This window comes from Trichosurus vulpecula, chromosome 2, assembly GCF_011100635.1.
Source record: "Trichosurus vulpecula isolate mTriVul1 chromosome 2, mTriVul1.pri, whole genome shotgun sequence".
NCBI classification, from domain to species: domain Eukaryota; kingdom Metazoa; phylum Chordata; class Mammalia; order Diprotodontia; family Phalangeridae; genus Trichosurus; species Trichosurus vulpecula.
In genome coordinates, this window is record NC_050574.1 from 312,996,280 (window position 1) to 313,021,080 (window position 24,801).

At 42.0% G+C, this 24,801-nt stretch overlaps 1 protein-coding gene across 1 annotated transcript in view; it reads right to left on the reverse strand.

Moving 5' to 3' along the window:
• HS6ST1 (heparan sulfate 6-O-sulfotransferase 1) overlaps positions 1 to 23,861 on the reverse strand; it is a 294,236-nt gene extending 270,375 nt beyond the window's left edge. The window contains exon 1 of the mRNA XM_036743453.1: positions 22,848 to 23,861. Within this exon, the coding sequence (XP_036599348.1) occupies positions 22,848 to 23,365 (518 nt within the window). The 5' untranslated portion in view covers positions 23,366 to 23,861. The remainder of the gene's footprint in view (positions 1 to 22,847) is intronic.
• Positions 23,862 to 24,801: the final 940 nt, after the last annotated feature.

Consider the following 24,801-nt stretch of genomic DNA (forward strand, 5'->3'; position numbering starts at 1 on the left):
GTTTTCTTGGCAAAGATATGGGAGTGGTCTGCCATTTCTTCTCTAGATCACTTTACAGTTGAGAAACTGAGGCAAACAGGGTTAAGTGACTTGCCCAAGGTCACACAGCTGGTAAGTTTTGAGGCTGGATTTGAACTCAGGAAGATGAGACCAGGTCCCTGTGGGAAGCATATTAACTTAGAAAACCACATATTAACATCATTTATGTTCTATATTTTTATTTAATTTGTTAATACTTCCTAATTATATTTTAATCTGGTTCTGCTGCACTTAGGAACGTTGAAGTGCAATGTATGACTGTATATCTGACACCTCTGGTGTACTCTACATACCACCACAAATATTTTGACTCACCTAACAAACATTTATTCAGCATTTACTATGTACAACTACTATGCTAAGCACCGGGAGGATAAAGACAACACAGTCTGAGCCTGAAAATAAAGCAGGAAGAAAACAAGCATTTATTAAGAACTTTTGTGTCAAGCACTATGTGAAGCACTTGGGATACAAATAAAAGATAAAAAAAAAGTCCTTGTCCTGAAGTAGTTTACATTCTAATGGGGGAAGACAATACACAAGAGGGAGCCAAAAAGTGGGGGTGAGTTGGAGGGGATGATAGTAGGGAGGAGGGCAGAGAGATTGGTTTTTAAGTCCAGAATGTTAGGAACAGCTTTGGAAGGGGAATGGCAGGTGAGCCTCGGCCTCTTTGCAAATGGAAGCTGCAGAAGGAGTTCACAGATGGGGAGAAGGGGGCGTGCAAGTCTTGTGGAAGGATATTCCACGGTGAGTAGCAAGCCATAGGGCTGGTAGGATAATCCAGGGCAAGGAGGCACCATGTGCTAAAGGGAAGCTCCAGCATGAAACAGCAGTAGAGACAGCAGAACTCCCTTAAGGAGTTTACAGGCTATTATGAGACATAAACAGATAAGTGGAATATCATCAGGTGGATTGTGAAAGGGGCAAAGGAGAAATGGGGAAGAAATGCTATAAGAAAATCTAAGGGAGAGAAAACTTTCCATTTCAGGGCATCAGTGATGGTTTCATGATGAATGAGGCACCTGAAGAGAGCCTTGAAAGAAGAGATGGATTCTGACAAGTGGAGATGACTAGGGATCACATCCCAAGCACGGTAGACAATTTGGATGAATGCTCTGAGATAGTTTTGGTTGCTCTGAGATAATACATCTGCTTCTTGCCTTTTCTTTTGCCACAACAGTTAAGCAATTTGGATTTCCAAAGGAAACCTTCCATTTTTCCAGGCTCTAATTTTCTAGAGGAACCAAAGTTTCAAATAAATAAATATTTAGATGAAGAACATTAAAGAACATTACATTGACAACAGATGCTGGCTTTTATCCCAGACACCCACTGGCCACAAACACTCTCCTAAGTTTGTACACAGCGCGCCATAAATCATACTGCAAGGACTTTATAACTTACAGATGGATGGTGATTTATAGGGCCATTATGTTCAACTTCACCTGAAGTCCCAGACTTTCACGTGTTGGTAGGGAAATCAACGAGGACTAGAAAATGCCACTGTCGGGGGTCATTCCCAGTGGAATCCTAGAGCAAATACTATAGAATTTCCGGATGGAAATTGTGCAAGCTGGGGCAGCCTGGAATGCAAGGCTCATTCTGCAATTCCCAGGGAATGTTTAGGAAACAATCTATCCACACACTTTTCACCTGGGACAGGACATTTAGGAAATCTGAGGAGCCAAATGAATTTTTTTTTCCACTTCTAAGACTGGAATGGGAGGTATGGGGGAAAACAATTTCTGTAAATGAAGGTACAAGTGTCAGTAGTACAAATATTTCAGTACAAAGGCTGTGGGGGAAAAAAAAGAATATAGTAACCTAGGAGGAGAGTCTCCTAGAAAAGAAATACAGGCAAGTCCCACATTAAGAAATCCCAGCATGCCATGTACAGAAGAAAGGGTACTAGTCAGGAGACTGCCACTAATATGCTAAATAAATACCATTGGCTAAATCACAACTTCTCTAGGTCTCGGTTTCGTCACCAGTTAAAAATGATGGTATTGAACTAAATGATCTCTAAGAAAAACTATCTATGAGAGACACGGTGGCATCATAGAAAGAGTACTCGACTCAGTCAGAAGACCTGGGTTCTGGTCAAGGCTATAACTCTGCCAAGCTACATCATTGGGCAATCTCTTAATCTATGCAAATTTCAATTCCCTCTTGAGTAAAACAGGGACAACACTGGTTATTTTAATGAACATAGTATTCTAAGCAAACTATTTTGTAAGTGTTAAAATCCTATATAAATGTGGGCTGCTATTATTAATTAACCATGCTAGATCTGACAGCCTGTCATTATGTGAGAAAAAGACATCCAAAATTAACAAGCCAGATAAACTGAGAACAGTATCTGGCTTGAAAAGAGACTCTTCACTTTACAGAAAGTCAGGCCACAGGGAGAGAGACTGGGTCTGCGATTTCACTAGTATATTGAATTCCTGGGTGAGGAAACTCTCCAGCTACATGGTCCGCCCCTTCGCTGCAACATAGACTCTAAGCTTTGCCTACTTACCCAGCATCATACTGTAAATATTAAAGAGAGGATTTGAACTCATGTTTTCCTGGCCACATTGCCTCAGCGTACCTCCACAGCAGTAATCATCCCCAACATATTTTATTAACCAAAAAAAAAATCCACAAACAACTTCTGAAGGAACACAGTGATAATTGCATGAAGCACACCAGCAATGCACCCTGCAGGAAGTGTTTCCTCCAATCAACAAACCAGGAAACAGAGAGTAGGACCGAAGCTAGAGATGCTGAAACCCCATCAAGCTAAATGGTCTGACATACATTCAGAGGCGCACATAGTTCTGTCATTCAAGAAAGATTCCAAACACTCAACCAAAAGAACAAACACAGGACGGTTCAGGGAAGAACAAGGGCAATCCCACCGCCCCTCCTGGATGACACTCCTCACCCTTTGGGCTCCTCCACTCCCTCCTCCCATTCAAACACAACAGGGAAAGTTCTGATGGGCTGAACGAGGAAACAACCAACCACTAGATACACTCACAGATGTATCTAAGGCTCAAAAGAAACCAGTGGCTTAAGGAATGGGGTATATTGTGCAGCTTCAGCATTAATGTCAGTCAAATGTGCAGTTCAGTAAGACAAGCCCAGGAGCTGATGACAGGCAGTTGATAATGGGTTTCTGTCAGCCTGCCTCCAGGTGTCCAGGAAAAGAAAAAACATCTGGGTTTGTTAGGGTGAACTTGGACTCGAGGGATCTGGATTCAAGGCCTTCACTCTCCCAGATATTAGTGAGGTCTGATTAAAATCTCAGACGTAAAAGTGGAGGAGAGATATTGGACACTGTTTAGTCCAACACTCTCATTTTATAGGTAAGGGAAACTAAGGCCTGGGGGTGGGGGGAGGAAGTGATTTGCCCAGAGAGGGCAAGCAGCAGATGCTGGATTCAAATCTAGGTCTCTCCACTCCAAATTCAGTTCACTTACACCATGTCACACTTATCTCTAAGGATCTTTCAAGCTGTAATAACCAGTCTGTGAGTTTCTGCTCTAAGTCAGGGAGGATAAAGGAACAAGGACAACGGATTGAGCCAAGCTCCTGACTAGGAAGTAGGTTTCTCTGTCCTTCTCCAATCACTTTTTCCATCCTTTTAAGTCTCTCCCCCCCCCCACCTTCCTGAATTTAGATCAAACATCTGACAATATGTTGCTTATATTTAAGCCCCCACGGCAGCAGAAAGATGGCCCAGACAAATACAGATGCCCTACTAATGCCTTAAGGGCAGGGAGCCTAACACAGTCATTGCACATAGTTGACACTTAATACACTGTTGTTGAAAGAACGAATAAATTTTACAGATAAAGATACAGATAGAGAAGATAAGAATCCTTGTCCTTTCTTCCTCACAGGAAAGCAGTGAAGAATGAATGAGATGATGGACAAGAAAGTGCTCTGAATAGCAAAGTGTTTAAAAAAAAAAAAAAGGATGATGGGATTTCGTCTCTCATCAAAGCCCTTCTATATTTTCTAATTTTTCCATCTTCCTAATTTATGGACTGCTCGCCCCTCTTCCCTTCTTTTTGTAACCACAGAACATAAGGGGGAAAAAAAGACAGGATGATACACTTCTGTCCTTCAGCAACAGCTCTTATCTGGGCAAACTAAGTGAAGTCCAAAGAGGCCAACATTCCCACCAGTCTAAAGTGAAAAAAAAAAAAAAAGTTCATTTGAGTTGCTGGCAAAAGCTGTAATGGACACTTCTGCACAGTAACATTTCATTTATCTGCTACTATGGGGAAGAAGCACTTTTATAGGGTAGCTAAAGCTTCTCTCCTCAAACACCAACTTCATTTTAATCAGCTTTAAGTGTTAATTATTTATAAAATATGCCATACATTCCCCTTCCTTTTAAAACAGAACAGGCTAAACATCATTTAACCCTTTCTTGGTTGTCCCAGGTAATCAATTTGAACTCCAGCTGTTGTAGTGTGTTACCATTCCAATGCCTTGAGGAATGTAGGCTTGTTTAACCTCTCCAAGACTTGGTTCTAAGCTACCTATGCATCTCCTTCCTTCCTTCCTTTCCTTTCTCTTCTCTCTCTCTCTCTGGCAATCAGCGTTAAGTGACTTGTCCAGAGTCACGCAGCTAGTACACGTCTGAGGCAAAATTTGAACTCAGGTCCTCCAGACTCCAGGGTCCATGCTCTATCCACTTTACCACCTAGCTGTCCCTGGCTATGCATCTTGAGTTATTTTTTCTTGTGTTTTTAAAAATCGTTTTTCTCTCTCTTCCCTCACCATGAGGCCATCTGCTGTCTGTGTGTTTCTAGAACAGGGATTCTTAACCATTCTGAGGTGTGTCATGGATCTCTCTGGCAGTCTGTTGAAGTCTACGGACCACTTCTCAGAATAATGTTTTTAAATGCATAAAATAAAATACATAGAATTTAAAAAGAAATTAATTATGATGAAATATGGTTGTAAATATTTTAAAAAACATTCATGGACCCCAGGTTAAGAATTCTTTGCTATAAAAGGATCAATCAATTAACAAGTATTTATTAAGTAATTATGTACTATGTGCCAGATGTTGTATTAAGCAATAAAACAATCTCTATTACCAAGGAACTTATATTCTAATGAGAGAGACAAAACAGACTAAGTATAAACAAAGTAAATATGAAGAGAATAAATAAATGAATGAATAAACAAACAAGTAAATAAATACAAAGTAGTTAAAGACAAGATAGTTTGAGAGGAAGGACACCATCCGTTGAGGTGATCAGGAAAGATTTTGTGTAGAAAATAAAACTTGAACTTTGCTTTGAAGGGAGTGGATTCTATGAGGTAGCAGTAAAGAGGGAGTGTATTACAGGCATTGAGGCCATCCAGAACAAAGGCAGGGAGATCCGTCACAGGAGATATTCTCTGCTATTCGTGAGGCACAAAAAGAAAACCTGTTTGGTTGAATCTGAGTGTAGGAGAGATAATGTCCAATGAAGCAAAAAAGACAGGATGGGGCCAGGTTGTGAACAGCTTTAAAAACAAATTAACAATGTTTATATTTGAACCTGTAGGCAATAGGGAGCATGGTATGGTAATCATAGGGTCTGTGTGTGATTGAACTGAAAGAACATCACTTTGGTAACAGTGAGGAGGATGGACTGAAGTCAAAGGCATGAACTTTTAAAGTTGACTTTGTGACACTGAATTTGATTGTTTTCATCTTGTATCCTGTATTCTCTACAGAACAGGCTGTCAGATGAATGCATAGTGGTGACTGGTGACGTGTCACTGTATACATGCTGTTGCCCTCTTAAATACATGACAAGTCCCCACGTTCTGCTCAGAAGCCAGTAATGTCTTCCCTTCTACCAATTCAAGGTGAGGAGATAGAGGTAAAAAGCCTTCTTAGAAAGGCATGATCTCCTTTCACTCTTCCATCAGCTCTTGAAGGATTAGGAATTAAACAAAAACCTTTAACCATGCCAGCCAGCATACTCGGCCCTCCCACTACCCTATAAGTCTGCCACATGTACCACCAGCAAAGGAAAGGGGGGGGGGTAGACGGGGGGGGGGAACGGAGGGAGGGGAGGAGGAGGAGGAGGGGAGAGGAGAGGGAGAAAGAGGGAGGGGGGAGAGAGACAGATAGAGGGAGGGGGAGGGAGAGAGAGAAGGACAGAGAGAGAAGGAGAGAGAAGGAGAGAGAAGGAGAGAGAGAGAGAGAGAGAGAGAGAATGATTCGGGTCCAGATGATTAGCTAACTGAGCATTACGGACGTGGGTCACCCAAGGCAGCCAAAAACTTCAAGGGAAATTGAGGGGCAGAAATCGCTGCTACAATTTTGCAAACGATTAACTCCAGAGTTTTTAATCCCTTCAATTACTATATTTTTAAAACAATTATTGATTTGCTCTCTGATTTTCTTCCCCTTGTGTTTTTTTATGCAAATAGAGGCGGCAGCTGCTCACATCAACATGACTCCATGGGATAGCATGAGGATGTCCAACCCAAATACACACTCTTTGTAAGCCCATATTTATTTATACATATATGCATGAGTGCACCCACAGAGAATGTCACAAATGACTTGAAAGGCTTATGTTTGGCCTCACTTAAAGACTGGACTAGAGATGGGGAAAAGTTAGATGCTAAAGTCAGTCAACGAGATTTTGTTGCATCATTATTGTATACAAGGCTTTGTCTCTGCTCTCTGAAGTTTGTTCCTTTCTGGGTGACTGGCTACTCTGGGCCAGAGGCTATTGTCTTGTGCTTTGTTCTAGGGTGAAGCCCCCTCAGACACTGGCGGGGCCTGTTAAAATTCACCTTCTGCCCCACTGTTAAGGTAACCTGGATCTCCATCTGGAATAGAAAAGATTCTGTCACCTGAGCTCTCAATCAAGGAACTTGACAATAATTTAAGAATTCTATAGGTCATGTCTCCTGCCTATCTAACTTTGTACCCCACCACTCCCTGAATGTGAACCCTGTACTTACGTCAGATTGGTTTCTTCACTTTCTCTGGCTTATGTCATGTTCATTTACACCTTTATGCCTTTTTCTATATGGCTCCTCCACTTATAAAGTTTTCTCTGCTGCTCTGCATGGATAGAATGTAAGCTCTGTGAGGGTAAGGAAGTATGTTATTTTTATCTTACCATCTCTAGAACCTAGCATCATGCCTTACAAGTAGGAGGCACTTAATAAAAGTTTATTAAATTGAATCATAATCATGTCTTTGTTGAATAACACCTAACATTTTATCATCTTGAATTCCTTGTCTATAAAATGGGGATAATAAGTGACAAAACTGATCTTACAAAATGGTGATAAGGAAAGCAGGCTATAAAACCTTTTAAGAAATATGCAAATGAGATTTTTTATTATTATCATACAAGTCCTAACTATCCTTCAAGGCCCAGCTCAAGACCTCCCTTCTCCAGGAATCCTTTCTTGACCACACCACAGGATTTAGAAAAGAAATTCTTCTTGTAATAGTAATCTACTGTTTGATAAACCCAGACTCCACCTTCTGGGATAAGAACTCACTATTTGACAAAAACTGCTAGGAAAATTGGAAAATAGTATGGCAGAAACTGGGCATAGGCCAACATCTTATTCCGTATGCCAAAATAAAGTCAAAATGGGTACATGATTTAGATATAAAGGCTGATACTATAAGCAAATTAGAAGAGAAAGGAATAGTTTACCTGTCAGATTTATGGAGAACAGAAGAATTTATGACCAAACAAGGGACAGAGAACATTATGAAATGCAAAATGGATAATTTTGATTACATCAAATTGAAATGTTTTTGCACAAACAAAGGCAATGCAACCAAAATTAGAAGGGAAGCAGAAAAGTGGGAAAGAATTTTTACAACCAGTGTCTCTGACAAAGGCCTCATTTCTAAAATAAACAGAGAACTGAGTCAAATTCATAAGAATACAAGTCAATTCCCAATTGATAAATGGTCAAAGGATATGAACAAGCAAATTTAAAGCTACCTATGAAAAAATATTCTAAATCACTATTGGTTAGAGAAATGCAAATCAAAACAACTCTTAGGTACCACATCACACCTATCAGATTGGCTAACATGAGAAAACAGGAAAATGATAAATGCTGGAGAAGATGTGGGAAAAACTGGAACACTGATGCATCGTTGGTGAAGTTGTAAACTGATCCAACCACTCTGGAGAGCAATTTGGAACTATGCCCAAAGGGCTATAAAAATGTGCACACCCTTTCACCCAGCAATACTACTTCTAGGGCTATATCCCAAAGAGATCATAAAAATGGGAAAAGGACCCACATGTACAAAAATATTTATAGCAGCTCTTTTTGTGGTGGCCAAGAACTGGAAATTGAAGGGATGCCCATCAGTTGGGGAATGGCTGAACAAGTTGTGATATATGAATGTAATGGAATACTATTGTGCTATAAGAAATGATGAGCAGGCAGGCTTCAGAAAAACCTGGGAAGACTTATATGAATTGATGCTGAGTGAAGTGAGCAGGACCAAGAGAACACTATATACAGCAACAGCCACACTGTGTGATAACTAACTTTGATAGACTTAGCTCTTCTCAGCAATGCAAGGACCTAAGACAACTCCAAAAGACTCATGATGGAAAATGCCATCCACATACAGAGAAAGAAATATGGAGTCTGAATGCAGATTAAAGCATACTATTTGCTCTCTTTTTAAATTTTGTTTTGTTTTTCCTTTCTCGTGGTTCCTCCCATTCATTCTAATTCTTGTATAGAACATGACTAATGTGAAAATATGTTTACTAAGAATATATATGTAGAGCCTATATCAGATCGCACACCATCTTGGGGAGGGGGAGGGAAGAGAGGTGGAGAAAAAATTTATGAAAGTGAATGCTGAAAAGTAAAAATAAGTAAGTAAATGTTTTTAAAAAAGAAATTGATGATGTAGTTCAGTGGGCTTCTTTTTCAGATGGAAAACTAAGGCTCAGGTGTTTTTTTAAAAATTCTTATTTTTAATTTTTAGTTTCAAATTCTGTTCCTCCCTCTCCCCTTTCTCCTCCCCATTGTGATTTGCTACAAAGCCTGGATTAGAAATTAGACCTCTAAGTGGAAAATTAGTACCCTTTTCCCCAAACCATGTTAAAGACTTTTTCACCTCTGAATTCCCATTGGCTATAGTTTATAACACACATTTTGGTATTAAATCTGTAACTCTGCCTTGTATTATTACTTATGCTCAGGTCTTCCTTCCCCAACCAGATGATAAATACCTTGAAGTCAGGGATGACGTGACATACTCCTTTTGTAGTCTCAGCATGAAGTGGGCCTATGGCATGTGTTTTGTACTTATTGAAATGAAGTGAATGAAATGAAATGAAAGAGGTAGATTTTTGCATACTGATACTCCCCTCCCCCCCCCCAAGAGATGTATATTAAAGTACAGTTTCATACAGTATGAAGTCAATTTATTAACTCATTATCCCAAGAGGTGGTAGAGACTGACGTTTTATAGTGTCAAAACAGGTTTAGATAATTTTCTGGATAACAGAAACATACTGGAAAACAAGTTTGTTTGGAGTATGTGTTCCTAATGTTTTGAGAAGGTATCACTGAAGGCTAGCCATGATCTCCCAAGAATCATCCTTGGTGCTTTGTTTATTTTATGATTCAAGGTCATCATTAAAAAGACATCAGAGGCAAAATCTTAGATTGGAGGAACTGAAGAGTCCTTAAATGGTCACAGGGTAGCTGGTCAATTCTTACCTTCAAAATTCTTACCTACCTTCTTACCTACCCCTGAGAACACAAAAGTAATCAGGAAGTCACAGATGCCAACCAATGACTACTTCCTCCAATCGGACAAGACTCAGTTCCTGTTACCTCTTTCTGATCAACCACTTTGGGGTATATAGGTCAATTTACTTTCACTTCCTTTGAATAATCCTGAAGAGCTTAGGAAGCTTTGCTCAACCCAGGGCTTCCTCATGCAGAATTTCTCAACAGAGGTTTTAGTACTGTGCACAAAGGGCATGATTTTTTTAAAGGGTTCGTTTTTGAATGAGGCTCAGCATTTCATTTCAAGGGCACAGGAGGGTCTCAAAACATAGCAATCAAGTAAGTCGCAATGTCTTTGTCCTCAGTTCAAATAACTCCTTTCCTTTAAGGGCTCTAATGAAAGAAGGTAGAACACACACACGCACACAACACACACACACACAAGGGGAGGGAAGGAGGGAGGGAGGGAGAGAGAGAGAGAGAGAGACAGAGAGAGAGATAAGAAGAGAGAAGTACCAAAGAACTATCAAGTCTTTCTCAATGTAAGACATGACAACACAAGCCAGAGCTGACCAATTGCCATCACTGTTCAAACGGTTTAGGGCCTTCCTCCTCAAATTTTTTTTTTAATAAAAAAAGCTAAAGGTCTCAAGAAAGCCACAACTCAAATGAATAAAAAACTCAGTGCCTAAAAAGGGACAAAGGATTGAACTTAAAAATGTATACAAAACTTTTCTGGGAAAAGGCAGCATCACAAGAGAATTTAAGACTGTTTAGGTCACTAAACATTCCATTATTTTCATTCAATTGTATTATTAGTTATGTTTTTGGGGTTGAGACATTGTGAGCACCAAAAAACAAACAAAAATTCCCCCCCTCTCCAATCCAAAAAACAAAAAGCCAACACAAGAACTCCTAAAGGGACACATTTAAAAGGGGCAAACCCATCCCAGACTCTGTGTGGGGTAATCAGATGAAATATTGCCTATCCTACAAAGAAACTTATATAGCAAGCAACCAAAGAGCTCCTAGGGAATTTGACTGGTGGAGACTGTCTCGCCTTTGTTTATTCTGAGGGGTATCCTTAAAGCTCACTGGGCAGAAAACTTCAGGGCTTCAGTCTGGATTTTAAGATAAGTACCTCATTCTTCTTTTTTTTTCTTTTCCAAAGAAAAATAAACTTTCCCTAAGTAGCGACCCCACACCAGACCAACCACATCTGAGTGGCGGGAAGATTGCTGCTACTCCCTCACTTGGAATGCCTACCCACCCAGATCCTCTCTTTTCTATTCAGATTTTATCCATCCTTCAAGGTCCAGCTCAAGTACTGACCATTGTGATTTTTCTTTTTATTTTTCCTATTTTGACATTTTCTCATATATTGACTGGTATTGTTGCTTACAAAGTCATGCGTGTATATACTAGCCCCACCCCACTCCTCATATCCCCAAAGGTTGTAAAACTCCTCAATGGCAAAGATAATTTTTTTGTAATTCCTCCCCACCCTCCTCCACCCAACTCACCCCAACCCAATTGGGCAGCATTTCCCACAGGATATTTATTTGTTTGTTTTCCAGATCCTTGAAAACAAATCCAGAACAAATTGTAAAAATTACCCAAGCAGTTTTCTTATGAGGACTATCTTGGTCTGGGAAGATTTTCAAGTAGATACACAGCTAACACCCACCCACACCCACACCCCCCCCCCCCCCCACACAGTTCTGAACTTAATGAACATCATAGTAGACTATCCATCAGGAGTTAAGAGGGAAAGCCATGGCCAGTGGGGTGGTGGGTGGGGTTCGGGGGAGATGTTATAGTCAATGTATTTAATCTGGAATTATGCCCAAATTGTTATTAAACTGCCTTTTGACCCAGAAATACCACTACTAGGTCTATTTCCAAAAATGATTAGGGGGAAAAAGGAAAAGAACCCATATGTTCCAAAATATTTATAGCAGCTCTCTTTGTGGTAGCAAAGAACTGGAAATTGCAGGGATGCCCATCAGCTGGGGAAGGGCTGAACAAGTTGTGGTATGTGATTGTGATGGATACTACAATGCTGTAAGAAATGATATGCTCGCTGACTGCAGAAAAACATGGATAGACTTCCATGAAATAATGAAGAGCAGAATGAGTGGAACCAAGAGAACGCTGTATACAGTAATAGCAAGATTGTTATAAGAACAACTTTGAGTAACTAAGTCATTTTGACTATTATAAATACCCAAATTAACTACAAAGGCCATATGAAGAAAGAAGCTACCTGCATCCAGAGAAAGAACTGATAAACATTAGCATGTATAGAATGATTTTACATATATGTGTGTGTATGTGTATATTTGTGTCTAATGGTAGCCATCTCTGGGGGGAGGGAAAAAAAAAGAAATTTACATGATAACTTTATTATATATTTAAAAGGAATAGCAAATTGCACACAACAGATTAGCAGTTCTGTGTGCAATCATCTATTTTTTATTCTACTATGTTATGGAAAATCTTGTATTATTTCATAAATTAAAAATAAAAAGCACTGAAAATAAATGCCTTGAATTGAATAAGGAAGAAGGGGATCCAGTTGTTTAAGTAAGTGAATCTGAAATATGGGATTTGTTACATATGTACCAGACACCCATTTTGGTCATGATTCTTCTAATGTTAGCACTGTGCTAAATGCCGGGGATGCAAAAAGAGGCAAAAGACAGTTGCTGCCCTCATGAAGCTTACAACCCAATGGGAGAGACAACATGCAAACAAAAACATACAAAGCAAGCTACATGCAAAATAAATAGGAAACAATTAGCAGGGAGAAGGCACTGGAATTAAGAGGGGTCGGGGAAGGCAGAAGGTGGAATTTTAGTTGAGACTTAAAGGAAGCCAGGAAGGTCAGTAGTCAGAGGGAAGGAGGGAGAACATTCCAGAGATGAAAGATAGCCAGAGGGAATACTCAGAGCTGAGAGATGTTAGGTCTTGTTTGTGGAACAGCCAGGAAAACAGTGCCACTGGATTGAAGAGTGAGCTTTGGGGACTTCAACTGAATTGAATCAGTAAGAATTAAATGAGATTTGCTGTATGACAGAGCAGATAACAACGACAAGCTCTCCACGCTGTGTTCAAAAATGCCACTGATTAATTCAGTTCAACAAATCTGATTAAACATTTAGTAAGAATCTTCTATTGCTGGGCAGTGTTAAGGCTGGGGTTATAAATACAATAAAAGAAATAGTTCTTACCTTCCGAGAGCTTACATTCTTCTGGGGGACCGGATTAAAAATCATATTCAAAGGAATACAAAGTAACTTCAAGAGGGAGAGTGCTATTTTGACCAACCCCTCTAATTCTACAAAGGAGTATCTGACGTATCATCTCATCAGCAACTATCATTCAGAATTAAAAAGATACAGTACGCATCTTCTTCATGCTACTCACAGAATTTTGCCAAATGTTTTCCAGTAAATCAAAAGATAGGAGTGGGCATACTAAATTACCCTCAAAAAAGATCTCCTTTTAAATATGTCATGTAAAACAACTGGTTCCAGTCACACCCATTGAACTCTAGCCCAACACGAAACCCAGTTTAAGAGGTATAATCTGAGAGCCAGTGAATCCGCCATCACAGCCCAGGGCCATTTCTGGGGATTATAAGCCTCCTGAAAGCAGAGACTGTTTCATTTTTGTCTCCCTATCACCAACATCTAGCACAGTGCCCGGCATGTAGCAGGTACTTAATAAACGCTTCTGAACTGACTGACTGGGAACAAGGAGTGTTAAAGATATATTCCCAACTAAACTGTAAATTCCTTAAAGTCAGAAAGAGTTTTTTTGAAATTCTGTAGATTCCCTCCTCCGGTCCCCCAAGTACTTCTCTTGCTAGAAGACTGTAAATTTCTTGAGGTTAGGGAAGAACTGGGTTTTTATCTTTGAAATAGTACCTTGATCGTTGCTGTTGTTCAGTTGTTTCAGTCATATTTGACTCTTTAAGACCCTATTTGGGGTTTCCTTGGCCAAGACACTAGAGTGGAATTTGCCATTTCCTTCTCCTGCTCTTTTTACAGATGAGGAAACCGTGGCAGGGTTAAGTAACTTGCGCAGGGTCACAGAGCTAGCATGTGAGGCCAGATTTGAACTCAGGTTTTCTTGATTCCAGACCTGGCATTCTATCCATTGCACCACTTAGCTGCCCCTTGACTATTATAGTAGGTATTTAATAGGTACTGGCTGAATGAAATTGAATACATGCTATACTCGAAAAAACCAGAAATTTGTTAGTTGTTTCCTTTCCTCTTAAAACTCTTCCCTCATACACGATAGCTTGGCCTTTATCAGCACCGTAGGGTTGACTTTTAATACCTTCAGCTCCCCATTCCCACTCTTATTACTGTCTCCCATACCCCCATCAAGGCTCTGACTTCCCTTCTTTTTCTTATGCATCTAAGTCATGGAGTGCCTCCTCCTAGCAGGGATGCTTAACCTGAGATCTGTGAACTTGCTTTGCTTTTGTTTTTAGCATTTTGACAAGTATTTCAATATAACTGATTTTCTTTCTAATCCTAGATAGTTTATTTTATTCATTTAAAAACATTCTGAGGAATCCATAGTCTTTACCAGATTCCCAAAAGGGGTACATGATAATAAAAGATAAAGAAGCTCTGAGTGACTTATAGGCACCTGCAGCTTATACCACAAATCTTTTAGGGTCAATAAAAGGCTTTGTTTCAATTTCAAGGGATTATTTCAGGCCTCATCCAGCAGGTGGGGCAAGGGACAGTGAGCCCTTCCTAACCACCCTAGAAATAATATCACTTCAGATTTGTATGGATTGCAAGGCCGTGTCCCATTTTTATATAAGCTGATGCTCCCACCCAACAGTCCTGTGACATAGGCAGGGCAAGTATTATCACCTCCATTTTACAGATAAGGCAAAAGGTTAAGTGACAGCTGAGCTGAGACTCAAACCTAGCTCTTCTGAGCCTGAGTCCTGAGGGGGCTGGACCAGATCACTTTTGAGGTCCATTCCAATTACAAGACTACATTCCTCTGGTTTCTTATAGGCTACGCAGATTCTTCTTTAGTCACTAGCACCTTAGTTTCTGGGACATAAAGACTTGTCCTCTCTTTTTAAAAGCAACCTCCCATCGAACCCCTTTCATCTAAAGACATCTTCAGAAGAATTCTGAATTGCAAATCATCACAACCTGACTTTTCCAGAAGCAGTAGCAGCCATCAATAAAAACAGTAATAGCTAACATGTATGTGGCCCCTTTAAGGATTGCAAAACACTGCCTATATTAATTACTTCATCTGATTGTCCCAACAACCCTATGAGGTAAATACTCCAGGGATCAACATGCCCATTTTACAAATGAGGAAAACTTGCCCATCATCTCTCAGCCAGTGTCAGAGGTAGAACTCAGTTCTTTGAACAGTCTTTTGAACTTAGTTCTTCCTTGGACTCCAAGTCCAGAGCTTTTATTTCTTCTTATGACTAACCACCAATATCCCTTTATGAAAAGAAAAGCTATGCCACGATGATTTTGGAATTGTCATTTGTCTACTATACCATAGTCTCCAGCCTGAAACATGGAAGCCTGGAATAGGGATGGAGGGAAATGACAAGTAGAGACTGAAAACCTTGACCCTTGGAACAAAGAAGAGAGCCCAGGTGGCATTCTGAATCCAGGCCTGTGTTTGTTTTGCATAAGCCAAACTCTAGGCAATCTTGCCCCCCCCCCCAGTCAACACTGGTGCTATTGTGTTTATTGGTTTTAAAATACTTGGGAAGAAAATGAGTTTCAAACAACATCAATGAGCAGGAAGATTTGGTTTCACCATTTCAGTGACATTTTAGAGACTGCATGAGTTACAGAGAAGAACTCATCTCACAATTCAGAAGTGCTGTGTTAAAAACATGTTGGCAGTGAGTGATTTGAAAATTTCCTTCCTCACTCATTTTTTTCTGAAGTTAATTTTAAAAACCTAACAACTTGGAATCGTGTTTCTGAGCATCTTGACACTCTTCAAAGCCTAGCTTGTGTCTCATTTTTTTCCTTTAACTTCTCTGACAAAGATGCATGGTGTCGGACAGGCAGTGTGGCGGAAAGAGCACTGAACTTGAACTCAGAGCCTCACTGGCAAGGGGAAGGGATTGATTTGGGGGAAAAAAAGATGATGTAAAAACAAGACATTAATTTAGATAACAAGATTTAATCTTTCTTTTTCAATGGGGAAAGGTAATTAGGAGGGGGCAATGTAGACTGTTGCTAAATTAAAAAAATAAGTTAAAAAAAGAAAATGAAAGTAATAGAGGAGCTGGTACAGTAAAACCACAGAGTGATAGATTGTTCCTAGAGAAACCTTTCTGGCAATATAATTTTGAAGCAAAAGAGTAACTTGATGGAATATAAAAAGAAGTCACACATGGCGAAAGACAGACAGAAAGAAAGAAAGAAAGAAAGAAAGAAAGAAAGAAAGAAAGAAAGAAAGAAAGAAGGGAAGAAAGAAACATTAACATTTTACTTTTTATACAGGCCCCCAAATAATAGCTAACGAATTTTTCTGAGTGCAATAAGAATGGTCTACCCCTATTCTTCCTGCTTTGTGTTTTCTTAAAGTTTGAATTTCAGATCCTATTATTTACTGTTTTGGGGACTTTGGACAAGTTACATCAAATTTCTGGGCCCGAGCTTCTTCAATTAAAAACAAGGAGGTTAGATTAAATAGACCCTAAAAGTCTCTTCCAGATCTAAATCTGTGATTCTATTACTGCATGATATCTTACATCCTTTCTAGCTCTAATCCCTAACCTTATGATAGACTCACAGATATCTTTACCTCCTCAGAACCCTAGAACTTATTGCTTGTACATTTTATTTTTAGTTATCTTTTCCTATAGTCTTATCTTCCCAACTAGACAGTTAAGCATACTTAGTACAGGGATGGTATCCTAGACTTCCTGACCTCCCTTGACCTCCCCTCTCCCAGCAGAGCAGAGATGTCAAGTTCACAGCCTTTGTGTTAAAACTTCCAACTTTGCTGCAGCAGAAACCTCACATTAAAATGGAATTGAAAATGTTTAGCAAAAATAAATAAAAATACAATACTACATAGATAATGTTAATTTGTGGTTTTCTAAGTTAGAGTACAGCCTTTGGAAATCTGTTTCTATTCAGTTTGACAACACTGCCCTAGAGTAGCATACACAGGTTGTAGAGCATAGTAATAACTCATGCTTAAACACCTGAATACCCCACTCCTTCCCTTGGATTTCTTTCAGTATGACTCATAAAAGAATGTTGATGTGTCAGACAGGAGGGTTATATAAGGAACAATTCAAGTTCCTAGAGGCCATAAAGAATCATGATGAGTAAACTCTTGTTTCTACATGTTTTATTTAAAAGGAGGCAACAGTACTAAATATGGAAGTTCCTGGGTGACTGGATCATATGCAATAAACACAATTATAATCATTCCTAAACGTCACCTTGCCTAGCTGCCAAGGAAGTTCACTTCAAGTGTAATTAAATCTAATGAATGATCTAGGAAGAGTCCCCAAATGAAGACATCCCAATGCGTCAGTGAACCTAAGATCTGTGGAGGCAAGGTGAGCCTCAAGTCCCCAAAAATATAAGTTTCAAACAAAATAAAACGTTATGACTTGGAGTTCACTAAAATAAATCTCCATCTCAAGGAAAGTTTAAGAAGGCTAAGAAGATAATAAATGTGATTCCTCAATAACCTCTCCTAAGAGGTAGGGCCTTTATAGGTATGGAATGAGGTATAAGTTGTCACACATGGCAAATGTGTGTGTTTTTATGAGTGTGTTGCTCACCTGTACTTTGTTACAAGGGAGGGTTCTACTGGGGGGAGTGGTATCATTGAGAAGTTATAGTAATGTTAAAAAAAAAGATCAATAAAACAATTTTTAAAACAACAGTTTAGCCCTTTGAAGAAGAAAAGGAGGGATGAGATGAGAGAGAAAAAGGAATCAAGTTATCCATAAATTATCAATCGGTAAAGTCCAAATTACAATTAACACCAACTTTTGCTTGGGTTATCTGGCCAATAATAGTTGTTGGGGTTTTTTTTTTTCCTTCCAGAGCTTCTATTACTTTGATATAGGGTGCTACCAAAAAGAAAGTTTGGAAAGATTAAGTGACTTGCCCAAAGTCACAAAGTCCTATGTGGATCAGAGAAAGGATTTGAACATTTGTGGTGCTCCACAGCCAGCTCTTTATTCACTTCCTTTATCCACAGAATACCTCCCTAGGCAGTTGCCTCTACTACACCATGCTATGTAATCATAGCTTACATTTACATAGCACTTTATGGTTTATAAAGCACTCCGTAAGCATTCTCTCATTTGATACAAACTTGAAAGTGCCAAGGAACTTTCAACATCAACACCCTGGATCCAAAGCAAGTATGACCACTAAATCAGCATCATTAAGGACCAGTAATTATTAGCATTTCAATTATGTGTGGGTGACAGCTCTCTCTGGTCAGATCATGGGCAAAACTTGCCTGGCTTTTTTATCAAAAGACTGAACATTAGCCAAACCTCTCTGGCTAATATTGACACAACCCAGGGTTTAGACAGCATACAACCCATACAAAATGAAAGACAAACATTTGCCAACTCAATTCCTAACATTACAAATGCCTGCTTCCCCCATTCCCCCCTACCCAAGAAAAAGATATTAATGTTTTTTAAAGATTTCCAAGCTTCATCTCAGAAAGTAATTATAAAATGTTTTCATTTCCATTCATCTCAGTATTCTGAGGCTCCTAAAAGCATAGGCCAACTCTCATCAAATGCAAATGAGTCACTGTGGAGAAAATAAGGGATAAGAAACTGTGAAAGTTCATGCTTTCCCAGAAAGACAACAACAACCGTAAGCATCTCTTAGGACTTGTCTTTCCAAAATTCAAACTAATATACAAAAAGTCTCAAGAAGCTAGGAGAGACTTGATACAGGTATTCCAAAAGGAGACAACAAAGGATTTCTAAAAACTGCAGCAAAAGCTCATGCTTTCCCCTAGATTCACAAGGGTGTTTTCCATATTTAGACAGTTCCTAGGTCTCTAGACAGATGGGGGCTTTCCTCCCCAACCTCCCCAACCTCTCCAACGCTGGTTAGTGAAATGTTTCAATGAATAGCTCAGCAGGTAAACCTTGGTGACAGACCGGCTTATGCACATACAAAGCCAAGATTAAGTTAGCCTCTTGAGGAGGCTCATTAAAAAAGCAATCTACCCAGTGCTTGAAACAGAAATTAAACTGAGAGGGGAGAGAGAGGGGGGAAAAAGTAATACGGAAGCCACAATATAGTCCCAGTGAGATAGAGAACACATATAGTTTTACAAATCAGATGCCTACTAGTACTTAAACTGAGTTTTACGAAGAAATATCATGCTTTATCATCTCAAGGCCACCCCTGTGACCCATGGCCCTGAGAAACACTACTTAGCTGGAGTTCTTTCATACCCTGATCAATTGGGCAGGTAAGATGGCAGGAAGGAACTCAGATTGTTAAATTTCATCTTCGGTTAATTAGAGCTCATTTCCAACTGCTTGCTCTTGAACCATGTTTCATCTAAACGTATGTTTGGTTATGGGGGTAAGGGGAATAGAGGAATAAGGAGATAAGATCTGCCATTCTTTGTGACCTCACCTGCAAAGAGGTGCCTCTTCCAACCCCAACTCCTCCTAACTCCCATCCCTTTAGCTTTTCTTCCACTTTTTGACTGGTCTCTGAGTAGTTTGCAAAGGGGTTCAGCAAGCAAGTGGAGGAAAGGAAAAATTAAGACAGGGGACCATTACATAGTCTACACAAAATGAAATTTAGTCTGAAGAGGCTGAGTTGCACAAGCTCGCTCACAGAAAGAAGAAAGGAATTTTCCTGATGTGAAACTAAGATATCTCTGATTCACCAACATCACTTCAAAGGATTGTAAAGTCTCTGAAGATGAAGAAGCATGTATTTTGCACATACATTTCCCCTCCTCCCTACAACTTTGAGAAGCGGCAGCCAAAGCAATACCCATTTATAGATAAGTCAGGATTTAGAAAGCCACAAGAAAAGGAAACAGCTGAAGCTCTTGTCCAATCAGCCGACTTTGTTTACTAAGTTAGCACATCTACCCTGTCCCTTTTCTGCTTTGTTCAATGATGATCAGTCACCGGAACACAGAATCCTGTGATCTTCCGATGGTTCTAAGATTTCCCCCATTGTTCAATCCAACATGGAGCACCAGAACAATAAAAGGGGGTGTAACTACACTGGGAGTTTATGTACCATGCCTAGCCTGTACAATGATAAGACCCCAATTCCTTGGAAAGTCTGAGAATTTTGGCTTACGGCTTTTTTGCAGATGGACCCTGCTGAATACCTTCCAAGTTTCAAAAGGCAAGGTGAGTAAAAGGAAGATATACCTTAGTTAAGGTTCTGCTTTTTAGAAAGGGCATATGACTGGTAGTAAAACAGGAACAGCCCCTGGATTCATTGACACCAGGTTTAAAAAACAAATCAAATCCAAAAACTACAGAGCTTATAGCAACCGTGGCATACATGAGATAGTGAACAGGATGAAATGAAATAACGGGTCATCCCTGAGTTGTTGGCATTAAAAAAGACAATGTGAAAAAGTATCCTTTTGGAAAACAAAATAAAGGAAAGGTTAATCTTAAAAAGTCTCTAGCTCAGGTACCCTAATTTCATTGGTATCTGATGAAATTAGTCTGGGGCAGCATGGGAGGACCATGCAACCTCCTTACCCAGTCAACTGATAATTCATCTATGATAAGCCCAGCTCCTAAGAAGGAGGCAACTCCCTACCCACAGCCAGCAGGTACCCCAAAACCAACTTGTCACACAACTTGGCCAATGCCAGTAACAACAAACAAAGGAGAAATCACAGCAGCCCCTGCATTTTGGAAAACTCAGTCCTTAGGCAAACAGCTCTGGGCTAGGTAAACAAAAGGCAGGCGGGGGAAAAACTAACACTTGGACCTGTTCCCAAACTTGAAGAAGGTCCGAAGAAGGCAGGCAGTTGGGGGGGGGGGGTCACTCCAGAAAGCTAACCCAACATAAACATTGACAATGGAGGGAAAAATCCCATTTTTTTAAATGAGTAGGAAATTGGCACCACTCAGGCCCTGAGGGTCTAAAGTCTTCACAGTGAGAGTTACTAAATAGCTCAAGATTCCCTCACTCAAACTGATCCCCAGCACAAAACATCAGTCACGTCTCACAAAAAAATAAAAAAAGATGTTTATTAGAAACCAAGGTCCAGGTTTGAGGAGCAAGCTGCTAAACAAACTAGCTGGCACCAGAGCTAATAAGCACCTCTTCAAGATTCCCCCGCGGCTACATTAGTGCCTTCTCTACAGTGTGCTGGATATCCAGCTCATGGTCTCTACCTGATTCGAAGAGTACAGACTAACATGAAAGAAAGGTTGGGTCCATTTTAGACATTCCTGATTTTTTTTTTTTTAAAGAAAACTCAATGCCCAGATAAATTCACCAACCGACCTGTTTCTGTTTGTAAGGGGAGGGGAAAAGGTCTCACGATAGATAGTTCTGTTGGCTTGTTTTTTAATAAGGTTTTGAACTTGAAGGTAATTTTGCCTAAGGGTGCTGAGGGCAACTAAGCTACAAACAGAACAGGTAGATTTCTCCCAGCCTCCAACTCAGTGATACACACAGTAAATTGACACACAGGTCTTTGTTCTTTCCACTCAAAGCGGATGAACTCAGTCTTTGGGAATACCTTAACCTCCATCAGCCCCCTGGGATCAGGGTGCAGGAACCCCGCTGCTGAGTCCTAATTGAAAGAGAAAGGGTGACAGAAGCCCACGAAAAGCTTACTGGCTCCATGAGGCACAAAATCATATTGTCGGCAAGCATTAGAAAGGTCAGTAGGGAGAAAAGATCCAGTCTAGGACCTCCATACACTAGAGACATGGCCATATCCTTCATATTACAGGGTTCAGGTTAGTGAGGAGTAGTAATCGATTCCAATTTTCACGGGCTGGTAAATGAACGGCTTTAAGATGAAGCAGGTAGAGAACACTCTCTGAACACACACTCTCCCCTCCTAAACACACACACACACACACACACACACACACAGAGTATGTGGCATCAATACAAGACTAAGTGAAGAGAACGGCTTGCCAGTTCGGAGAACTTTGACTGAGTCAATGAATTGAGGAAGAAAAGGAGAAGATGAAGGTGGTGGAGGAGGAGAATTTCTAGGGATTTTAAAACCTGTGCTGCCCATCCTGGAGGATGCAGTGTCTACAGAGCCAACGAGTGCTATATAACGCTGAGCAGTGACCACGACCATCGAGGGCTACACGAATGCCCTAAGGTGAACGCTAGGGAGAGGACTTGAGGTAGGTGTAGAAAACCTCATCACCTACCAGATTATCTCCCCTGTGGGGCACTAGCTATACCAAAGCAAGAAGTCTCAACCCCAAAACCCAACACTGCCACTCTGTTGGGATTACTGGGAAGGTAAAAAGAAATCATAAGGAAGCCCCAAAATGAGAGAATAGACTTGGGGAACCAGAGGACAGGGAATGAAGGGGAAAACTGTCCGGTAAGCAACAAGAATGAAAGGTGAGGGCCATTTTTGAGGTGGATGTGGGCAGATCAAGCAAAGAAAAGAATTAAGGGAGGAATTCAGTAGAGAAGGAGAATAGGGATCACGGCTGGAGGAAGACACCCAGTATGAAATAAGGGAAGGAATGGGCTATTTACAGGGAAGAAGAGGAGCAAAAGGAATGGGGTGAGGGAGTTGGTGGGTGCCAAAAAGGAGGACAGGGTCAAGGAAAGGACACGAGTAGGAAAAATGAGATATAAATGAGAGAACGTAAAAAGATGGGAAAAGTGGTGTCCATGAGAGAATGGGTATGCAGCCAAAAAGCATGTAATGGGGGACACTAAAGCACCACGGAAGGCGCCCCCTCCCCGCCTGCCACCACCAGTTCAGGGTGTCCCCGTTGTACACCCCGGGGCACAGATCATGGAAAGGGTCTCTCCCCCTTTTACCTTGGGGTCTTGAGGGCCGCGTTCTCCCGCTTGTCCAGCACTCCGGGCACGCAGTTGGTGAGTTCGGTCCAGTCGGCGTGCAGACCGCAGCTCCAGCCGGTGGAGAAACGGGAGAATAGCCAGGTCTCCCTGCGGTTGGGCCGGTAGCAGGTGCACTTCTTCTGGCCGGGCCGGCAGTCGCAGGGCACCTCGAGGCGCACGTTCTGCACCAGGTGGCGGCCGAAGGTGGTGCCACCGGTCTTCTGGATGTGAAGGAATACGATCACATCATCGCCCTTCATGTCGAAGGTGAGCGCCCGCTCCAGCTCGCGCACGGGGAAGTAATACTTCTTCACGTAGTGCGGGTCGGGCGTGGGGAAGAGGTCCAGGTCATCGGCCAGGGCGCGGCCGCTGGGCGCCCCCAGACTCAGCCCCGGCCCCACATACTGGTACAAGATGAGCATGAAGCACACCGAGCCGGCCACGATCAGCAAGAACTTGCTGGTCCTCTCAACCATGGTCCTCCCGGCTCGCTTCATATGTCACCATCTCCCAGGGATTTTTTTTTTCCTTCGGGGAGTGGGGAACGGGGCGGGGAGGAGGGAGAAGAATAGGAAAGACCCTGCAACCTTTCTCCGGGATCTTTTCCTCCCTTTGGACGTTTTTCGAGGAAAATGCAAAAAAAAAAAAAAACTGGATTGTTTTTTTCTTTTTTAGGGGAGTGGGGTGTCAGTTTCTCCCTTTTCGTCTTGATGTCCACAGCTCAGTAACTGAAACAACTCCAAGAGAGAGGCTCTTTGCGCGGGAGGGACACCGCAAAACTGGGGCGGGGAGGTGTCAATCAATCAATGCAGCCTGCGCCTGGTGCTTCCAAAGTCTTTGGAACTGCGTCCTCTTCCTCCTCCGCCTCCCGAATCAGCAGCAGCAGCAGCGGCGGCGGCGGCAGTAGCAGCGACCCGGGCGAGCGGGGAAAGTGACGGGGGGAGGGGAGCGCCAAGGAAGGGGGTCGAGTGAAGTGCTCCAAACGAAAACAACCCCCTCCCAGCCCCGGACGCCGCGCACCCGCGCCCCCCCCACACCCCAGCAGCTGTCGCCGCCGCCACCACCCCGCCCGCGGCTCCTCCTGACGCCGCCGCGGCTGCTGCCGAGCTCCCCGGCTCGGGCTCGCGGCCGCCGGCCCGGGTGTCCTCTGCGGGGGGCTCGCCCAGCCGAGGCTCCAGCCCCGGCTACTCGGAGTCCTGGCTTCCTACAGCCTCCACACGGTGACCGGTGCCCGGCATGCACAGCGCCATCGCCTCCCGCAGCCGCTCCAGCTGCCGCAGCGGCAGCCCAAGCCGCCGCCGCCGCCGCCGCCGCCAGCCGGGCTCCGAGCTCAGCACTGCAAGCGGCGGCGGCCCCGGCGCAGGCAAACCAGACGCAGACACACGCACACCCTCCCCGGCTCGCGCACTCGCGCTCGCGCTCGCTCCCTCGCTCTCTCACTCCCTCGCTCGACCGCTCTCCCTCCCTCTCATACTCTCTCCGTCTCCCTGCAAAGCCTGCAGTCCTTCTCCTCCTCCTCCTCCTCCTCCTCCGCCTCCTCTCTCTCTGGCTCCGCCTCCCTCTAACTTTTCGGTTGCTGCCTTCCGCCCGTGCCTTTTTTCCCCCTCTTCACCTCTCTCACTTCACTTCCTCTCCTTCATCCCCTTTCCGAATTCCAATTCAGAATTAACTGGGGGGGGGGGGGTGTCCTTTAAAAAGATGAATGTATGTGCAATAGTGTGTTTCTTCGTCTATCTACGGGGCACTCGATTGGATTCCCTTTAACCCCTTCTCCAAACTGGAGTCGTTCTAGATGAATGATGTCTGGAGAGGAAACTGAAATTAACAAACGAGACAGCTTGGCGCGGAGCAGGACTGAGTCCTGGGTTCTAGTCCTTTCTTTGCCAGTTACTAGCTTCATGACCTTGAATGAGTTACTTTACCTCCTATCAGC